Genomic DNA, 21,130 nt, shown 5'->3' with positions numbered 1-21,130 from the left:
TTCTGTTGTTTTTTTATCCTCTTCTTTTTAGCTTGGGATTGCATGGTAGTTTCAATCTCCATCAACTCAGTAGTGTTAGGCCCAATATGGAAAGCTAATGTACTGAGAGGGGAGGGGTGAATCAATACTCCAAAACCTTTCTTTAATAATAACCTTATTGTTATGCATAAACAGAATAGTGCAGTAACATAAAATAAAGTTTAAACAAACAGATAACAATCATACATGATTCACTCCATAACTCATATATTTTGGTTACGCAGAAACTCTTGGTTAGAGAGAAAAACTATGGTGGGGATGGCACCCACAACTTCACTATTGCAATAATAAAGAATGCTCGTTTGGAGCTACATTTAGCTATTTCTGATAGCTTACCCTGTTAGGAGTAACAAGATCTGTTAGATCTACCTTGCTAAAGGATTTTACAACATTTATTCTGAATGTTGCACCTGGTTAGAGGCTTTACAATTTATAGACTTGGTTAGAGTCTTTTACCTTGTTAAAGGTTTCTCTTTCAATCTCACAATATTACAATAAAATCATTACAAACATCTGCAACTTTACATTTGAAATGTTATAGAAGATTCTATGTGCTCAGAATAAGATTACCTTGCTTATAGAATTCCTTGGTAACTCATATAGTAACTCGGTAAACCCTTTTGTTTACTCTATTCTTCGACTGTTCTCTGAAAATCTTCTCGGTGACCTCTGTGTCTCTGTAACAGTCTTCAGTCTTCCCTTCATACATATATGCACACACCTTGCTCTTAATTCATGCTGTATATATAGATCTCTTAAAACGGTGATCTAATTCATTGCTTCGATCTTACAAACAAGATTCCTCGAATGAATAACTAAACAAAAATATTGCATTGGTTGGATTGACCTCGCAATCATACACAATCTTCTAGTGCAATTTCCAATGTAATAACGGTTAGATGTGCCTCGATCTTGTAACATGTTTTCATATGCATGCCTAGGTTCAATGTATCTGGTAACACATTTCACTCGATGAATATCAACTCGGTGTGTTAACTTTACTGCTCAGTAGCCATAAAAAGATACTCAGTAGACAACTCGGTGTATACTGCATTCTGTGACTGCTTTCTTCTGCAACTAACTAGACTGTGCATACCGACTTCTCTGTTTATACCGACTACATGATTCGACAGTGCTAACCGAGTAGAATATAAAGTATGACTTTGAATATAAAAACTAATGACAACTTGATAAGTAGTAACAAGTAGAACTCAGTTTATCCATGTCAAGGGGTCCTTGGATGCTTAATGCATCATCATCATCTTCTTCATCAACAAATTTCTTTTTAGAATCAAGTGACAAAGTTGTCATTATGGGTTCAGTATTTTCTGTCTTATTCTCTTCTATTCCCTCTTTGTTTTCAGTTTTCTCTTCTTCCTTTTCCTTTCCAGTTTCTTCAGTCTTCTCTTCTTGCTTATCTGCATTAATGTCTATTACCAATGGTGTTTGAGTATCTACAGTCTGATTATCTACCAATGGCTCCTCATCCTTCTTTTCTTCTTCATCTCTCTTTCCTTCATGTTCTTGATTCTTCTCATGTTGTTCAGACATCTGAACATCTACATCATACACATCTATATTATCACTAGTATTATCAACATTATCACCATTATCATCATCAGGAATAAATACCAGTTCAGTTTGTGTGTTCACCGATTGGTCATCTAACACAATGTCATCAAGCTTAAAATCAGTAGGTTTAATACCTTCTAGAAAATCTCCACCCTTAAGATTTACGGGTTCATCATCCTTGTCATATTCCTCTTCAGTAGGAATTAGACCCAAATATTTCTTTAACAAAATTCTAGTCTCTTGCTAGACTAATTGAGTCTCACTGACTAACACCCTTGTCAGTCTTTTCTTAGATCTAAAGGAAGATTTTTATTTCAACAAAATATCATCTAATTATTCCTTTGTGGCTTCTAGTTGAATATTTTTGAGTGTGTACTCAACCATTTCTCTATCTTGCTTCATTGCATCCTGCCACCTTGCATCAATTTTATTGTATAAAGAATTTGAAATTTGGCCTCGCAGTTCAATAAGGGCTTTACTATATTTATTCATCATGAAAACAACTACATCTTCTATTAGCCTTTGTTCATTCTCACCAATATTATCATACAATTTATTCAATCCCTTAAGAACACCATATTCCATAATACTTCTTAACAGTTTATCACAAGAAGTAGGTTTATTTACCAGTTTCTCCACATATTTGACAGTGGAGGTTCCAACAACCTTAGATTTCTAATGACCGGTCCTTAGGACTTTCTTCTCTTTCTCAGATTTAGTGTCTTCATCATCTGCATCTATCAGTACTAGTTTCTATGCTTGTTGCTTCTTTCTTTTACCAGTTTCAACTAGTATAGTTGGAGGATCAAGTACCTTTCCTCTTTTCTAGAATTGAATCTTTGATGATTTTTCTGCTGGTTTCCCTTTCTTAACAACTGTTGGTTTTTCTTTTTCTGCAACTTTCCCTTTTCTAGCTCTTGTTTGCATACCAGTAGAGGTGCCGGTTGGAGTACTAGATGTTCCAGCCTGTTGAGCAGCATGCTTTGCTCTAGCTTCAGCAATGGCTTCCTTTGTGAATGTTTCTTTCTTAGCAAAGATTTCAACTTCCTTTCGAACCTTCTTTGCAATTACCGATTGGTTAAGTTTTGAGTGCACTTGAAGGGATTTCTCCTTGTAAGTGCCAAAACGATCTATTGTTGTATCTACTGGTTGGGCAAGCAAATGATCAATTTATGCAACCAAAAGATATTTATCTACTTTATATCCCTTGGGCATCACCCATGCAGTTTGGGGCTCAATTGCCTCCATCAAGCAAGTATATGTGTCCACCATAAAGCAAATTGTGTTTACATACCGATTAACTACCTCTATCGGTATCCTTCTCTTGCATGCATTTTCTTCTGAAAATCCTTGAAGTATCCCCATGCAATCTTATCAAAATCATTACCAAGCATCCTAATTCTATTCTATTCTATTCTATTCTTCATTGAATATCACCTATACCAGGAAAAGAATTTTGAAAATAAAAGAATAGACCAGGAGTGAGTTGACCAAATTTGAACCTCAATCTTTTGTCCTTCTTAACGGCCTCCAGGTTCAACATCAATTGACTTCTCAATGCTTAAGATAGATCATAATCAATATCTTCTATGATCATCCGGTAAGAAGTATGAATAGCAACTACTGGTACACTGTTCATTCTGCTTGAGTAGTATACCCTGTAACCAATCACCATTGAAGCATATTTTACTGTCGGATCACTGATATTGTTTATTGTCATTACTCTGCCATCCCATTTGTATCCTGTTAGCTTTTCTACATTATTCTTTGGAACGGATCTGAGTAATGGGACCTCACCAGTGGCACAAATTTTGGTGACTGTGTGAATGGCTTCCTTAGAAATTTTATGCGGTCAGTCAAGCCACATAAACTGATCATGTATCCTGTTAAGTATTGAGACATGGACCAGCTAGGCTTCGAACCTAGGACCTTCTATACGCTACTGGAGTGCTCTACCACTGAGATACTGGCCCCTCTTGGACCAATGCATCATCAGTCTAGGTGTGGCTTATTTCCAACACCAACACCCCCCCTTAAGCCACACCTCTCATGTGCTTGGGACTCCTAGCTTGGACCTAGCTCTGATACCATGTTGAGACATGGACCAGGTAGGACTTAAACCTAGGACCTTCCATACGCTATTGGAGTGCTCTACCACTGAGCTACTAGCCCCTCTTGGACCAATCCATCATCAGTCCGGGTGTGGCTTATTTCCAACACTAACATTAAGCACATATCTAGCATGTCCATCAACAAAGTCATTAATGAAATTGAGTGCATGATGAAACCCTTTATTGGCAACCTTCTTGTATTAAACCTTTAAAATACCATTCTCATCACACAATGCTCTATATTGATCAAAAATAGAAACCATACCCAAATCTTCCACTTTGCAATGGTAAAATGATCTAACATCTTCAACATGTAATACACTATAAGGAACTCTAGATAGGGCTCCGACAGGATTAGTTTCTTCAGATTTAAATGGATGTCTTTTGAATTCAGGTTGTGGCCTATCGGTAACATCAATTAGATGTGGTGTATCCATTTTTAACAGATCAAACTTTAGAAACAAATAATATTTCTTATAAATACCTTTTCTCACTTCTATGCTTGGGTTTCAGATGCCAACAAATCTCTCTAAACCGATTGTCGATCACAAATCACACTAGATCACTTCGAATCTTTGTCAAATAGTTAGATGCTACAAACACAAGTTTTGTTGTTCTCTACTTGTTGCACATACAAATGAAATATGACAAATAAAATTCAAAAAGTTCCTTTTATTTGCCCATTATCTACCACATTAAATGCCATTATCAATAAAACCCTAAAATGCTTTATAATACAATACCGGTTCACATAACACATCAAACCTATTGGTTTGATCATAGAGTCACTTCTTAACATCATATTACATCAAAGTATGTAGATTTAACATACCTCATGTTCCTTCAGGGGGTTTTGAAATAGATCTAACATTAAGTTCCCCCTAAGTTGTATAAACAACTTAGTTTGTCGATGAAGGGTTCTTCACACTAGGTGTAAAAATAGGATCTTTAGATGATTTGACTTTAGTTATCTCATTATCCTTATTTTTCTAGATTCTATTCATTTCAGCTCTGGTCTCCTCCACATCAACTTTCATCTTCCCTTTCCAGTCACCTGATTGATTCACTAGTTTGTTCACTCTAGCTCTACAGAACTTTTCCATATGTCCTGGTTCATGACAGTGATAACAAGCCATACCAGAATCTGTCCAAGGTCCATCATTGCCTCTGCCAGTCCTCCTTCTATAGTTCATAGCCACATGACCAAAGTTATTATAGATTGTGCACACCACATTCATTCTTTTCTCCATCTCATAGGGACTAGACTGGTTAGTATAGGGTCTTTTCCAATTAGGACTTCTTCAGTAATTGAAATTCCTTCTCCAATCACCAACAGATCTCTGATTCATGTGAGGAGTAGGATTATTTTCTCTATACCTGCATTCAATAGATCTATGCCCATACATCTTACATGTGTAAAAATAAATTTCAAATCTTCTAGGCACATATCTCTGATTAGTTTTATGTCTAAAGCAAGTATTAACATCAGATCTGCTTCGACAAACATTAGCAGTATGTCCTGGCTTATGACAATTGAAACAAATAGGCTTATAGGATTTCTTCCTAGTGGTTTTTTGAGTCTTAGGAGTAGGTTTACCTTCATGCATGTTGACCTTAGTACCAGAAGGTTCTCCTTTCTCAAATGTATTGTATCCTAATCCAGATGTATCACCGTTCATCCTTTGATATTGGATCTATTCATCTAGCATGGTATAACTCTTGTTAAACTTTGCAAGCTTCTCATTTGTATCAACAAGTTATTTTGTAAGATCTTTATTTCTTTTCATGAGAGTCTCTCTAAGAGACATTGCCATATCAAGATTTGCTTTGATTTCTTCTTTTGTTGGCATATGTGCAGAGTATGTGGACATGATGATATTGTGTTGTCATTGATGTCAATATGCTAAAGAGTGAACCGGTTATATGCTAGAGAGTGAACCGGTAATATGCTAAAGGGTGAACTGGTATACTGTTGTGAACCGTTGTATGTGAAACATTGAAGCGGTATGATTTTTCAAGTGAACCGGTATATTGAAAGATGAACTGGCATATCAAATGTTTTTATCAAGGCTTAATATGATATGACTACCAGTTGGTAGTCTCAGCTTCAAGGTTTCTGGTTGAAGTGTTTCGAGCCTGTGTTATTCAACCGATGGTATTGTGTGATGAGTTAGCACTGTATTGGAGATCTAATGGAGATCAAATCATGTTGCCATGTCATCCTCGTGCATGTTAAGGATCTTGCATGAAGAAGATTGATCCTATCTACCTCAGGAATGTGCGAAGTCTCTACAAATGGTGGAAAACGCGTGATGGGTTATTGCCTCTGTGAAGCGGTGAAGAATGAAAGATGGAGAATGTCTTGAGATCTATTCAAGATCATTGTATTCAAATGCATAGTGTTCAATGGTTAGGATTGAACCAACTGAATTGCTCAACCTAAAGGTTTAGGGTTGAGGATGTATGTTGCCGACCTGTCTGTTTCCTATAAGGTCGATGTTGCGTTTCATGTTAAGGTTGTTGGCAAATGTTGTGTATGTATCTAAGTGCAAAAATACATGATTATTGCTAGACTAGATAAGAGGAGTGATACCTGTAGAGTGTGTATGCAAAAGGAAGGAACCTAAGTAGATCTACATTGGCATTGAGTGCTATTACCAGATCATTGTAATACCTGTTGATCTCTAACCACTTCAACAGTTGGAAAATCCCTTAACAGGGTAGCTTTAACCAACTTACTGTAAATCCTTTAATAGGGTGACTCAAACCCATTGAGTTCATGAAATCCTTTGACAAGGTAACCTCTAATAGTGTTTAACCCTTAACCAAGTATACTAGCCATCCCTTAACCAGGTGATCCCTAACAGGATCGGTTCCTAACAAAACCTGTTGTAACAGTCTTTAACCGGACTAGGCTCCTAACAGAGCAGAGTTCTAAAGAATTCAAAACTTCTTGTGGGTAATCATCCCCACTGTGGTTTTTTCTAGTTGGGTTTCCATGTGAAAATATGTGTGTCATGTGTGATGACTCTTTCTTGTGATGGTTTGTTATTTCCTGTTTAAGTGATGATGCATGTTGATTTTGCAAGCTAGTATATTCCTGATGTTAGGTTACCTGTTTATACACAAGGATAATGTGGAAATGAGGGAATAAGTTGTGTGGAAAGATAAGTGTTTCTAGTTTATATCTTTCACAATCTCATTGTGCTTAACCAGTGGTAATCTGATTTAGACTAGTGTTAGTGATAGCTAGTCAAGTTCATTGTTTTCAGTCAAACCGGTTCAGGAAAAGGTTTGTACCAGTACTGATTCACCGCCCCCCTCTCGGTACCAGTTTGGTACTCATTGTTCATCATTGAGCTATCAATTGGTATCAGAGAATCCTCCAGGTCCTCTATGTTGTAATATTAACCGCTTGAGGGAAAGATCCTATTGTAATGATGAAGAGGGAAGGTCCAAAGTTCAACAGAGATAATTTCAAAATATGGAAGGACAAAATGAAGATATACATCAAAAGCATGGGTGCTCAACACTGGAGCTATGTTGAGAATGCTTTTGTTATTCCTACCGATACTCTCACTGATGATCAAAAGAGAAAGATCCAAGAGAATGGGCAAGTCATGGAAGCCCTAATCCGCAGTTTATCTGACATTGAGTTTATTGATGTCTAGGATAAAGATAATCCCAAAGAAGTATGGGATACTCTTGAGAATATCTATGGTGGTGATGAGCATGTAAAACAAGATAAGGAAGAAAGCCTTAGGGGTAAGTTTGAAGACATGCAGATGGTTGAAGGAGAGACCATTCAACAATATGGAATAAGGATCAAACTATTGTCGGAGATATCCAAAGTGCAGGAGGAAAAATTGATGATTCTACTATTGTTAGCAAAGTCCTGAATCCTTATTACCGATCTATGCTATAAGGGTTGTTGCTATTCAGGAGTTGAGGTCAATAGACAAGACTAAGGTATCCCTAGACTCCATCATTGCTAAGTTGACAACCTATGAGCTAAATAGTTTTGATGGCAGCATTCAAAAGATTGAATCGACTTTTAGGGCATCTATTGCACCATCCAGAAAAGGTAAAGAAGCAAGCACCAGTAGTGAACCAAGGTAGAGCAAAGAAATGGATGATGAGGAGATCTTGATGGAATTTGAAGCTCTTCTTGCCAAGAGACTTCCTAAGGGAACCGGTAAATACAGAGGTAAGCTCCCTTTGAAATGCTTCTCTTGCAACTGGATAGGACACATTGTTGTAAACTGTCCTAATGGTGATAACAAGGACAAATTGGAAAGGTTCAAGAAATTCAAAGGAGGAAACCAAAGAAAGTATTTTGTAGAAGTTGATGAAGGTGTCACAGATGAGGAATTTGAAGATGAAGAAAATGAAGATATTGTGTTTGTCGCAGTCAAAGAAGATGTGTCAGGAAAGAAGGCTCTTGTCTCACGCTTTGATAATTCCAACGAGTGGATTATTGACAGTGGCTATTCTCACCATATGACTAGTGAATAGAGCAAGTTCCTATCTCTGGAAGAGTATGATGGTGGTGTGGTTTGTTTTGGCAATGATGCACCATGTATGGTCAAAGGTAGAGGGTCCATCTCTCTGAATGGAAAGGGCAGTGCTGACAATGTGTATTAGGTGGAAGGTCTTAGACACAACTTATTGAGTGTTTCCCATCTGAATGATAGTGGACTCACTCTGGAATTCAAAAATGGAGTATGCAAAATCAAAGGAAAGAATGGTGAACTGATGGTCACCGGTATGCAGACAAAAGGTAACCTATTCCAGCTAAATGCTAGTATAAGTACATGTCTAATGGCTAAATTTGATGATAGCTAGATATGGCATAGGAGACTCTGCCATGTAAACTTTGATAACATTGTGAAGGCTAGTAAGATTAAGGAAGTTAGAGGACTACTGGTGCTAAGCAAACCAAAAAATCCTCTGTGCAGAGAGTGTCAATTGGGGAAAATGTCTTCCTCAACCTTCAAAGGTAAATCTTTCACTGCAAACAATTTACTTGATCTTGTGCATATTGATTTGTGTGGTCCTATGAAAACTAGGAGTGTGCAGGGAGATGGGTATTTTATGATTATTATAGATGATTGCTCAAGAATGATGTGGGTTACATTCTTGAAGGATAAATCTAAAGCTTTTGGAAAGTTCAAAGCTTTCAGAGCATTGGTAGAAAAGGAAAGTAGAAGAAGAATCAAATGTCTTAGAATTGATCAAGGAGGGGAATTCACTTTTGGTGAATTTAACAAATACTGTGAAGAGAATGGCATCAAGAGACAACTGTCTGCCCCCCAGACTCCACAACAGAATGGCTTAGCAGAAAGAAACAACCAGACTATGGTTGAAGTGGATAGAACTATGTTGATCCAAGGAAAGGTTTCTCACACCTTTTGGAGAGAAGCAGTGAGCACTGCAGTCTACACAATGAATCAGGTACTCATCAAAAAGGGAAAGGATAAGACTCCTTATGAGTACCAGACCGGTAAGACACCAGTGGTAAGCTACTTTAGAGTATTCGGTAGCAAATTTTATATCAAAAGGAGTGAACATCAGAGCAAGTTCGATGCAAAATGTGATGAGGGAATATTCCTAAGATATTCCACCAAGAGTTAAGCTCTCAAATGTTTCAATAATAGGACTCAAAGAATCATTGAAAGCATCAATGTTAGGGTTGATGAAAACTATGAGAAACTTGAGGAAACCAGTAGTAAGAATGTAGGAGATGAACAGGTAATAACCTTCTGGGAATTGGTTGCTAATCAGCCCAGTACCAGTAATTGTGCTCCTACACCGGTAGATGCTGATGCAGATGAAGATGAGGATTAAGAAGAAAAGCAAGAGGAATCTGTTAAGAATATACCTAGGTATGTCAAACTCAATCATGATCCAAAATAGATCATAGGAGATAAAGATGCAGGAATTCTTACAAGAAGAAAGGTCAGAGAAAACTCATGTATGATCTCTGAATTTGAGCCTAAATCATTCAAAGAGGCACATAAAGATGAAGACTGGATCAAGGCAATGGAAGAAGAACTTGACCAGATAGAGAAGAATGGTACATGGTCCTTGGTACCCAGATCGGAGCATAAAAATGTCATTGGAACCAAATGGGTCTTCAGAAATAAGCTGAATGAGGATGGCACAATGGTAAGGAACAAAGCTAGACTAGTGTGTAAAGGATATGCCCAAGAAGAAGGAAAAGACTGTGGAGAAACCTTTGCTCCAGTAGCAAGATTGGAAGGAGTTCATATGCTTCTTGCATATGCAACTTTTAAAGGATTCAAGATATACCAAATGGATGTAAAATCTGCATTTCTAAATGGAATACTTGAAGAGGAAGTATATAGAGAGCAACCAGATGGGTTTTCTCTATCAGAAGATAGTGACATGGTGTGTAGGCTACATAAAGCCTTGTATAGACTGAAGCAGACACCTAGAGCATGGTATGAATGCTTGCACTCCCATCTTGTGAAGATTGGATTTGAAAGAACAAGTGAAGATAGAAATATCTACTTGAAATCTGAAGGAGATCAGATTTTGATTTGTGAAGTTTTTGTTGATGACATAATCTTTGGTGGAGATGACAAGATGAGTCATCAATTTGTAGATGAGATGAAAAAGGAGTTTGAGATGTCACTCATAGGGGAGATTAAGTTCTTCATTGGACTGCAAATTCAACAAATGAAAGATGGAATCTTTATTACTTAGTCCAAGTATGTCAAAGAGGTGTTGAAGACCTTTGGCATGGAAGATAGCAAACCGGTTGGTACACCAATGGTGACCGGTTGTAAACTATCAAAAGAGGATGACTCGGCATTGGTAAATGAGAAGGATTACCGATCAATGATTGGTAAGTTGCATTATGTAGTGCATAGAAGACCAGACATTGCACATGCAGTAGAGATTACCGCTTAGTTCTAGAAGAGCCCAAGAGAATCCCACTTGGTAGCAGTCAAGTGGATTCTTAGGTATCTAAAGGGAACTATTGACTATGGATTATGGTATCCATACAATGATGATTTCAACTTAAGAGTGTTCATTGAAGCTGATTGGGTTGGTAACATGGATGATCAGAAGAGCACAACTGGTGGTGCAGTCTTTCTTGGTGGTAGACTGGTCTCATGGATGAGTAAGAAGTAGAGTTATAATTCTCAGTCTACAGCAGAAGTGGAGTATGTTGCAACTTTTATGAACTACACCTAGACTATTTGGATGAAGCATGTGTTGAATGGCTTCAAAGTTCCAGTATCTAAATTGGTAAGCATATTTTGTGACAATACAAGTGCAATTAACATCTCCAAGAATCTAGTTTCACATGCTAGAACTAAGCACTTTGAACTCAAGTATCATTTCTTGAGGGAAAAGGTTCAGAACAAAGAGGTGGTATTGGAACATGTTTCCAGTAAGGAGCAGTTAGCAGACATATTCACCAAGCCTCTATCAAAAGCTACATTTACCTATTTGAGAGGTGAATTAGGGGTGTTTTCCCTTCAAGAGTTAAACTAAAGTTTTGTGCTCCACATCAGTCAGATCTCACTTTGCTATATCCTTTTAGGATTGATGTGTTGAAGTATGCTACTCCTCAAGGGAAGCAACATAGTGGAACAGGGAAACTTGTGCCTCCACTTTGGCATTGTTGTCAAAGGGGGAGAAGATGTGAAGCGGAGAAGATATCTGCAGTATTAAGGAGAAGATGTGATGTAGACATCTTTTGTATATTTCCATCAATGCCAAAGGGGGAGATTGTTGGCATATGTGTAGAGTATGTGGACATGATGATATTGTGTTGTCATTGATGTCAATATGCTAAAGAGTGAACCGGTTATATGCTAAAGAGTGAACCGGTAATATGATAAAGGGTGAACCAGTATATTGTTGTGAACCAGTGTATGTGAAATAGTGAAGCGGTATGATTGTTCAAGTGAAGTGGTATATTGAAAGATGAACCGACATATGGAATTTTTTTATCAAGGCTTAATATGATATGACTATCGGTTGGTAGTCTCAGCTTCGGGGTTTCTGGTTGAAGTGTTTCGAGCCTGTGTTATTCAACCGATGGTATTGTGTGATGAGTTAACACTGTATTGGAGATCTAATGGAGATCAGATTGTGTTGCCACGTTAGCCTTGTGTGCATGAAGGATCTTTCATGAAGGAGATTGATCCTATCTACCTCGAGAATGTGCGAAGTCTCTACAAACGGTGGAAAACACGTGATGGGTTATTGCCTCCATGAAGCGGTGAAGAATGAACGATGGAGAATGTCTTGAGATCTATTCAAGACCATTGTGTTCAAATGCATAGTGTTCAATGGTCAGGAGTGAATTGATTGAATTGCTCAACCTAAAGGTTTAGGGTTTATGTTGTCAACGTGTCTATTTCCTATAAGGTCGATGTTGTGTTTCATGTTGAGGTTGTTGGAAAATGTTGTGTATCTATCTAAGTGCAAAGATACGTGATTCTTGCTAGACCAGATAAGAGGAGTGATACCTGTAGAGTGTGTATGCAGAAGGAAGGAACCTAAGCGGATCTGCATTGGTATTGAGTTTGATTACCAGATCATTGTAATACTTGTTGATCTCTAACCACTTCAACAGTTGGAAAATCCCTTAATAGGGTAGCTTTAACTAGCTTACTGTAAATCCTTTAACAGGGTGACTCAAAGCCATTGAGCTCATGAAATCCTCTGATAAGGTAACCTCTAACAGGGTTTAACCCTTAACCAGGTATACTAGCCATCCCTTAACCAGGTGATCCCTAACAGAACCTATTGTAACAGTCTTTAACCGGACTAGGCTCCTAACAGAGCGGAGTTCTAAAGAGTTCAAAACTGCTTGTGGGTAATCATCCCCACCGTGGTTTTTCCCAGTTGGGTTTCCACATGAAAATATGTGTGTCATGTGTGATGCCTCTTTCCTATGATGGTTTGTTATTTCCTGTTTAAGTGGTGATGCATGTTGATTTTGCAAGCTAGTATATTCCTGATGTTAGGTTACCTGTTTATACACAAGGATAATGTGGAAATGAGGGAATAGGTTGTGTGGAAAGATAAGTGTTTCTGATTTATATCTTTCACAATCTCATTGTGCTTAACTAGTGGTAATCTAATTTAGACCAATGTTAGTGATAGCCAGTCAAGTTCATTGTTTGCAGTCAAATCGGTTCAAGAAAAGGTTTGTACCAGTAGTGATTCACCCCACCCTCTCAATACCAGTTTGGTACTCACTGTTCATCATTAAGTTGTCATCTTTTTCTTCTTTCTCCTCTTGAAGGTAAGTAGTCAGGGTTCCAACCTCTTGATTCAGTTTAAATATCTCATGTCTTTATCTTTGATGTTGTCTTCGGTCGACCTCCTTGCTTCAAGTTCTTGACTCATCTGGATAGTTATGGCTTCAAGCTCTCTCCTCAGGTTAGTTTTCTCACCATTAAATTTCTCCACTTCCAAAACCAATGCATCTATGTTTTCTTAATCAGAGGAGATGCTTTCAGAGACTTCCAATAGTTGTTCAGTAAGCTCTTTCCTTTTAGCAAGTGAAGTTTTATACTTGCCTCTCAATGTTTCTAGGGCATCCTCAGTTCCAGCAAGTTTATGAGATAAATCTCCATAACTCATGTACCCCACGTCTGCCTTAGGAATCCTTCTAAAGTGGTTAGGCCTCAAAGAAGGTTGTCTTTGATACCAATTGATGAACTTATAAGGCAATGAGAGGGGGGGTGAATCAATGCAAGTAAAAAAAATACAAATATGATCACCAACTTTAGTAACTTAAAACTTATCAAGCATATAATAAATATCACCACACAAGCCAATGCCCAATAAAACAAATTCCACATAACACAAGAAATTATACGTGGAAAACCCAAAAGGGAAAACCCACCGTGGGAGTTGATACCCACAAGATTCACTATCTGCATAGTAGAAATCTTGACCAGTTAAGATCTTACAACTATGCCCTGTTAGGAGCAGACCTGGTTAGGAGACACTTGGTTAAGTGATTTGAATGATAAGCCATGTTAGGAGCAATGAACTATTAGGATCAACCTCACAAGAGGATTTGAGACTCTGATTCAGAGCTACCCTATTAGGGGATTTATAGATTAAGGCTAGTTAGGACCTGCCCGGTTAGGGGATTTTGTTGCTGCAAACTGTTAGGAAAACAACAGTGAAAATATCTTCAAGTAACACCTTCTATGTTTGATACGATCCAATTTTGATCCTTAAAACTTCAACAAAACTTCATTACAGAACTTCCCTAAACACCACACGATCACATTCACAATTTGCGCTCATTAATTCTCTCTTTACACACATACCAACTTTATACCTCATCACACTTTTTATAAACATTTACATTTAGTCAGCTACAACCTTGGAAAATTTTCCTAGGTTCAATGAATCTAGACAAAATTATATCACATGCTTTACATATGTCGGCCATCAACATAACAAATTAAAACTTGCGTCTTTTTATTGATTTAAGTGACTATTGTTGGGATCTAATAACACTGAAGAGGGGGGGGGGGTGAATCAGTGTCCTATCAGAATGAATAGTTTTCAACTTTCTACACCATGAAAGTATGTACCAGTAAAAAGATAATCATATAAAAAGAAGCAAATAAACCATCCACATAAATGAACACCATAACACATAGAATTTATACATGGAAAACCTCAATGACGAAAAACCACAGTGGGATTTGTGACCCACAATATCAGTTCATTGGCCATATGAAAAGATATTACATAAAATAGGGGCATGCACTTGCAGGAAGGCACACTACCTAGAGCATACTGCTCATCACTAAAGAGTCTCACTGACTACAAGGTTTCTACCAAAGTAGATTACTGAAAATGAACTCAGGAATGCATCTGCTATGCTAGATAGAGTTTTGGTTCTAGTTCTACTCTATACTGGTTCACAGTCTTGAACTATTACCGATATTGCTTCTCCTCCAAGAGTGCTTTCCTAGCTATCTATAGATCATTGCATGATATAATGTTCGCATACAAAAATGATCTCCATACATATAATTCACATCACATTTCTACTATACTTGATCACCTATTACATCATAATCTCATTCACGTCCTTCTTCTTTTCTTTTTCATTTTTTTAAAAAATTGACCTTGCAGACTGACTTATATACCTATTACATATGATATGCCTTGTGTCGGCTTACAATGTATTTACAAAAGATATTCAATTTCGGCATCGATAATAATTATAAAATGATTTACTAAAATAAATCTTTCTTAATGTCGGCTTCCTTGAAGTATTGATATCGGTGCCGGTGTTAGTGTCGGTGTAGTCCTGAATGCTTCCAATGCTAGTGTTTGTTGGTATGTGCCTCCTAGTGTCAGTTTGAGAAGACTTTCATCAGATCTTGTTGCCTTCTATCTGATCTTGTTGCCATCAATGGCAAAAAAATGAATCCAATGAGTGTCAATTGCCAACAATCTCCCCCTTTCGCATTGATGGCAACACTCATGTGAAAAATGGATTCTTTGCCGATGTGCTCCCCTTGAGAAACACACTTCATCTGATAGCATATTCCCTAATATTTTTCATTACATACTCCCCCTTTGACATTAATGCCAAAGAACAGTGAAAGAATAAAGAATGAAAGAATACGGTTAGAGTTACTCAAGCCTAGCCACCTTCAGAATTTATGGGTATGCCTTTTGTAGCAATTGAAGATATGTGTCCCAGCCTGATTTGAAAGTATCAGATACCAATGCAAGTCCACTGAGTAAGTGGGTAAGTGATTCTTTCTCCTGGGCATCTACCAGTGTGGGCTTTGCTATCATATCCATGCATTCTCTCTTGTGAACACCCAAAGAGTCAAGTCTTGGACTTACCAAACCTCTTAAATTTCTTTCTCTCCTCATTATTTTATCTTTATCCTTCTCAAAAGAAAAAAATTGGTTCTCCAAGGACAAAATTTGTCCATCAATAGATGTAGTTAGTGTAGTCAGCCCATCAAAAGAGTTAGCAATAGTAGCCATTTTGTCATGTAATTCTTTCAATCTGCCATCTACATTGGCTATTAGACTTCCTATATTGCAACATACTCTATAAATGTTAGTGCATTATTTCAAACAAACCTCAATAGAGATAAGTTTGTCCTCTATCTTCTTTTTCCTAGTTTCTACAAGCTTATCAAAAGCTCTTTTTGCAGCAAAGAAACTGTCCAAAGCATGTTGGTCTGCAATCTGTCTTAAGGATTGATAATTATTTGATATGTTCTCTGTTAAATTTTTGAGCTTTGCAGAAGGGCTTGCTCCATCCTCAATCTGACAGTCTGGCATTATTTTGTGTAATATAGAGACCTATTGATCAATTAACCCTTTATCTACAGTTCCTTCTTTTAGCAATTTCTGAGTGGCCATCATCATTAGTTCTGCTGAACTTAACTCAGAATATGATTTCTTCTTGACCTGATAAGTGTCAATTGCCATTTTTTTTGTCGAGGAATCTGTTTTGTCTATTGGTATGGACTCAGTTGATTTAACCTTGTCTATCTCTCAACCTCTTAAGAACTAGTGGCTTCACCACTTGGTGTAGTATCGGTTACTGCCAGTGGAGTATTATCCATAGTGTTTCTAGTGTCCTGTACATTCTCTTCCTCAAAATTGGTTTGTGCCCGTATAAACTGTACACTCTCCTTAACTATCGGTTGTGGTTGTGTGCCTCTAGTTACAACCAGTTGTGATTGTGTCAAAATTGGAGTAGAACTACCCAAAATACCCTTTCCTTTTTATTTGTCAGGAATTATGGGGAATGTTGCCTTTGCAAACTCTTCTTGAGATGTGAGAAAGTCTGGATTTTTCTGAAAGAATTTTGTCCACCCCTTGTCTCATTTACCACCTCATTTACTCTACCCATCATAAGGCTTATCTGTCAGTTTTTACTACTAAAGATTGTCCTATTAGCAGTATCTATACATCTTTTCATCTCTTCATTATTTATAGTGCCATATTGTTCCAAAAGTGCAACTTCCTTTATTTCCCTGTCCCTCTTGACAACGTCAAGTCTCCTAGCTTCAAGTTTATTGTATAGGGATAAAGGTATCTCTTTCAAAATTTCAACTAATGCCTTTTTATAGATATCTATATACAATAAAATAGCTTCTTCTAATTCATTTTTCTCACTTTCTTCAAAAGCTTCATAATATTTTGATATGTTCTTTAATATCCCATCTTTTGTAACTTCATCAATAATTTTAGCACAGGTCATTGTTGTCTTACCAGTTCTGGTATCATCACCCTTCTTCTTTTTGCTTGTGGTAGCTGGTGTGACTGGTTTCCTCTTCTGCATAGGCTTCCTTACTGGTGGTGGAGGTGTAGTAGGCTGAGCTGCCTTTCTGACAAGTCTCCTCCTTGGTTTCGCCTTTTGTTGCTCTACCGATGGTTTTACCACTTTCTTCCTTTGTACCCTTTTGAAGGTTAGAGGCTCATTATCCTCAAGGTTGGAGTCAGAAGTGATTGGGGAAATGTGTGCTTGTGGCTTCTTCACTTGTTTAGTAGCAACCTCTATCGGTTGGACTGCTTGTTTAGATTTGGAACCTATTTCAGTGTCTATCATGTAAAACACATCTTGCACATATGCAAACATTTTCTCTATTTTCTTCTCTCTTCTTTATAGTTAAAACCTATTTTCACTTCAAAAGCCTTTTCTCCTATTGTACTGAAGTGCTCTATTTTGTCATCCAAAGGGGCATCTAACAATGTCTTTGCATAGACTTCAAAGATCCTGTCATCTACCTCATATCCAAGTTCAGTGATCCAGCTTTGCCTCAGTTCAACTGCTTCCATGAGTGTTTCATCAGTTTTCACCATGAAACATATGTCAGTGGAGTACTTCTCCACAATGTTCTTTGAGATTCTTTCCATTTGCCTCATGAACTCTTGAAATTTCTTGAAATAACCCCAAATCTTCTCATCTATACAGGTACCAAGACTGATGATAGCTTCTTTGATTTGCATACCTACTAGTATGTCATGAGCCCATTGCTTCTTTCCTAAACCAGGTAGCTCATTCAAGAAATAAAGCATTAAACAAACAATTAAGTTACCATATCTGAATGTGTCTTTCTTGGTTCCTTTGACCTTTTTAAGGTTTAGCATTAACTCACTCCTCATCCATTCACATAAGTCATATTTCACATTATTTCTTAGCATTTGATATGCATCATGAATGCATGAACTTGCAATAGAATTCAATCGATTAGATTGAGTTACCTTATATCCTATGATGATGCTTGCAAATTTTATGTCTATGTCGATGGTTGTGCTTATCCTCATTGATATGTTATCCAGTGTAGAACCTGTGAGTTTCTGAACCTCTGTGTTGGAAATTTTCTTACCATGATCTTGTCCAACCCTAGGTAAGTCAGTGATATCTTGAATAGCTTCCTTTGTGATCATGTAGGGTCTATCTAACCAACTGAATTCATTGTGAGCCCTACTCAGAATGTATATGATAACTTCATCCTTGAATTCCGGTAAATACAGAATACCGGTTAACCCTAGATCCTCAATTGCCTTAAATTCTAGTTTGATTTTTCTGGTGTCTCCCAGTATCACTGATTGATACATGCTTTTTATGTCTTCGGTGCCCAAATCCTTAAGAGTGCAATGAATGTATGTCCTTACATCTTTAACATACATTACTCTGTCAAGAACCCTAGAAAATTCTCCTGTGGAGTCTTCCTTCTTTGCAATTTCAGGAACCTCCTTAAAGACTGGCCTTAACCTATCCTTGATGTCGACGATTCTCAGATTTGGAATAAAAGTAGGAGCTGAAGATCCAGATGCCATTTCAAAAATTACTTGAGTGAATGCTGGTGAAAGGATTTGAGTGCTTCAGATAACTGCTCGAAATCTTCTCTTAATGATTTTCTCACTCTTAGTTCGCCTTGACTTCGCTCTGATTTCTTGAATGCTCGGTGAGTGAAAATGAATTCACTTACCCTCTTTTATTAGCGAATAAAACCCTAATTTTCTCTCATTAATGCTTCACCAATAAACCTATGGATGTCAGTTTCATAGTTATGTGTCGAGGTAACCTTCATCGATGATGAATGCAATTCTTCAGATTTCTTTCCAGATCTCCTTAGATCTCTTCTAGGGTAATATGTAGAATTTAGCAGTGACTTTGCCAACCCCTAAGGCTTATGCCTCAGTTACCACTGGAATTTCTTGCCAATGGAGGAATACCCTGTTCTATCAGTGGATATACCGGTATAGATCCATCTCCATTTTGTTATTTAGATTTTCTAACCCATCTCTTGGTATGATCTTGTTGTCTTTCATCTACCTTTTGCTTTCCTTTCTCATTTTTATCATTATTAGCCAGTTGAGTCTTGCTTCTGCAATACTTAGCAATATGACCTATTTTGTTGCATGCATAACATGTAACATTGTTCTTTTGAACTGATTTGACATATCTGGTATTATTATTATTTCTTGACCTACAATGATTAGCAAAATGTCCAAACTTTCCACATGCATGACATTTGACATTTATTTTGCAATCTTCTGATCTATGACCATATTTCTTGTAGTTTGTGCATTGACCGAGAACATAATTGTAGTTTTGATTTGCCTTATTTCTACATTGTTTAACCACATGCCCAAATTTATTGCAAACAAAACATCTACCATTGAATTTAGAAGCATTAGATTGCCTTACCGGTTTCCTTTGTTCTGATGAGTTCTGCATACCGATTGTTTGATCTTCATTAGCAGTACCAGAGCTTTCACCCTATATAAATCCAAGTCCTCTAGAATCATCAATCTATCTTTTTCTTTTCAGTAAGTCATCCAACTATGTAGTACTGATCCTAAACTTTTCTTTATATTCACTTGCAATAGTCAGATCATCTCTCAGAGTAGTTATTTTCCTTTCAAGTTCTTGTTCATTATTTCGGGAGTGTGCCAAATCAGTTCTCAATAGATTATTCTCATGAGTCAATCTTCCACATTCATCAAAATTGTTCTTCAGAGATAAAACAAGATTATCTTCCTTCTTTTTTCTATCCTCAATATCTTTTGATAACCTCATGGTCAGATCTTGCATTTCATTCGTCATGAGCATATTTGCTTGACTTAGTTTCTGACATTGTTCCTTAAGAAAATTATTCTCCTCATCATCCAGTTGTTGCAAAATTTCTTTCCTTTTGGCTTGAGTAGCTGACAACCTTTCTTGCATAATAGAAATGAATTCATTTGTAGAATTAAACTCTTCTTGCAATTTCAAGTTCTTCATCCTTTCAGTATCATAATCCTCAAGAGCCATCTCAAGTTGTTTCTCCATAGCCATGTTCAAAAATTTCAGTTTCAGGATCGTCCCAAAGCTGTTAAACTTTTTTGAGGTAACAGGCTCTAATACCAATTGTTGGGATCTAAGAACACTAAGAGTGGGGGGGGGGCGTGAATCAGTGTTCTGCTGGAATGAACAGTTTTTGACTTTCTACATCATGCAAGTATGTATTAGTAAACAAATAAGCATATAACAAGAAGAAAATAATGATAGTTCTGATACTTAATATAAGTACAGATCCAATAGCCAACAAGATAAGAGGGGGGGGGTGAATCATACAAACTTAATCTTCCATAAAAACATCAGATTCAACCTCGGTAACATATACTTTAGTAATATAACCAAAACTATTAAGCATGCAAACTCAAAAGCATATAAACATCATAAACCTCATAACACCAGATTTAACATGGAAACCCAAATAGGGAAAAACCACTATGGGATTTAGGACCCACTAAGAAATATACTCTTCTAGAGTATGCTCGGTTAAAAGCAAATCCCGTTAAAGATTAAAAACACATTGCTAGATGTGACCCAGTTAAGGGACTTCCCTCAGATTTGTTAGGATCTTCACTTTGTTAGAAGTGACTTTGTTAAAGGAGTTTAAACACTCAATCAGAATGTCACCTTGCTAGAGGGTTTTACAAATAAGACTATTAAGTCCACTTGGTTAAGAGATTTTCTGTCACTTTCACAAAAGAACAGTAATAAAAATCTATCTGCAACTTCACATCTACAATGCTAAAGCAGATTCTTATTTGTTAAATACAATCTAGACATAGAACTAATCTTGTCCATCTGCTGGGCTTCTATACTCTGTTATTCAAACAGGTCTTCAAGCTTCTGTGCTCGGTAATCACTATGTAGCATCCCTATGCATACACTTGCCTGCATACATTGTTTATCAACAGTTCCCTATTTATAAACAATTAGCTAACCACTTAATCTCCTTGATCACATTTTCCATGATCAATCATAGCCATCAAATCTTCAAACTTGTCTAGGTTCAATGCATCTTTCGATCTGAAAATGTTTTACCCCACCTAGGAACTTGCATATATTT

The 21,130-nt window shown here is 37.1% G+C and overlaps 1 protein-coding gene across 1 annotated transcript in view; it reads right to left on the bottom strand.

Annotated features, from left to right (window-relative positions):
- Window positions 1-16,052, bottom strand: part of LOC131039712 (uncharacterized) — a 117,266-nt gene extending 101,214 nt beyond the window's left edge. Inside the window, exons 1-3 of the mRNA XM_057972550.1 lie at window positions 15,849-16,052; window positions 2,541-2,667; window positions 1,477-1,802 (exon numbers count right to left, since the gene is read on the bottom strand). Of these exons, the coding sequence (XP_057828533.1) occupies window positions 1,477-1,802; window positions 2,541-2,667; window positions 15,849-16,052 (657 nt within the window). The remainder of the gene's footprint in view (window positions 1-1,476; window positions 1,803-2,540; window positions 2,668-15,848) is intronic.
- Window positions 16,053-21,130: the final 5,078 nt, after the last annotated feature.

Source organism: Cryptomeria japonica, chromosome 6 (assembly GCF_030272615.1).
Source record: "Cryptomeria japonica chromosome 6, Sugi_1.0, whole genome shotgun sequence".
Lineage (NCBI taxonomy): Eukaryota > Viridiplantae > Streptophyta > Pinopsida > Cupressales > Cupressaceae > Cryptomeria > Cryptomeria japonica.
This window is presented reverse-complemented; position numbering and strand designations above follow the sequence as displayed.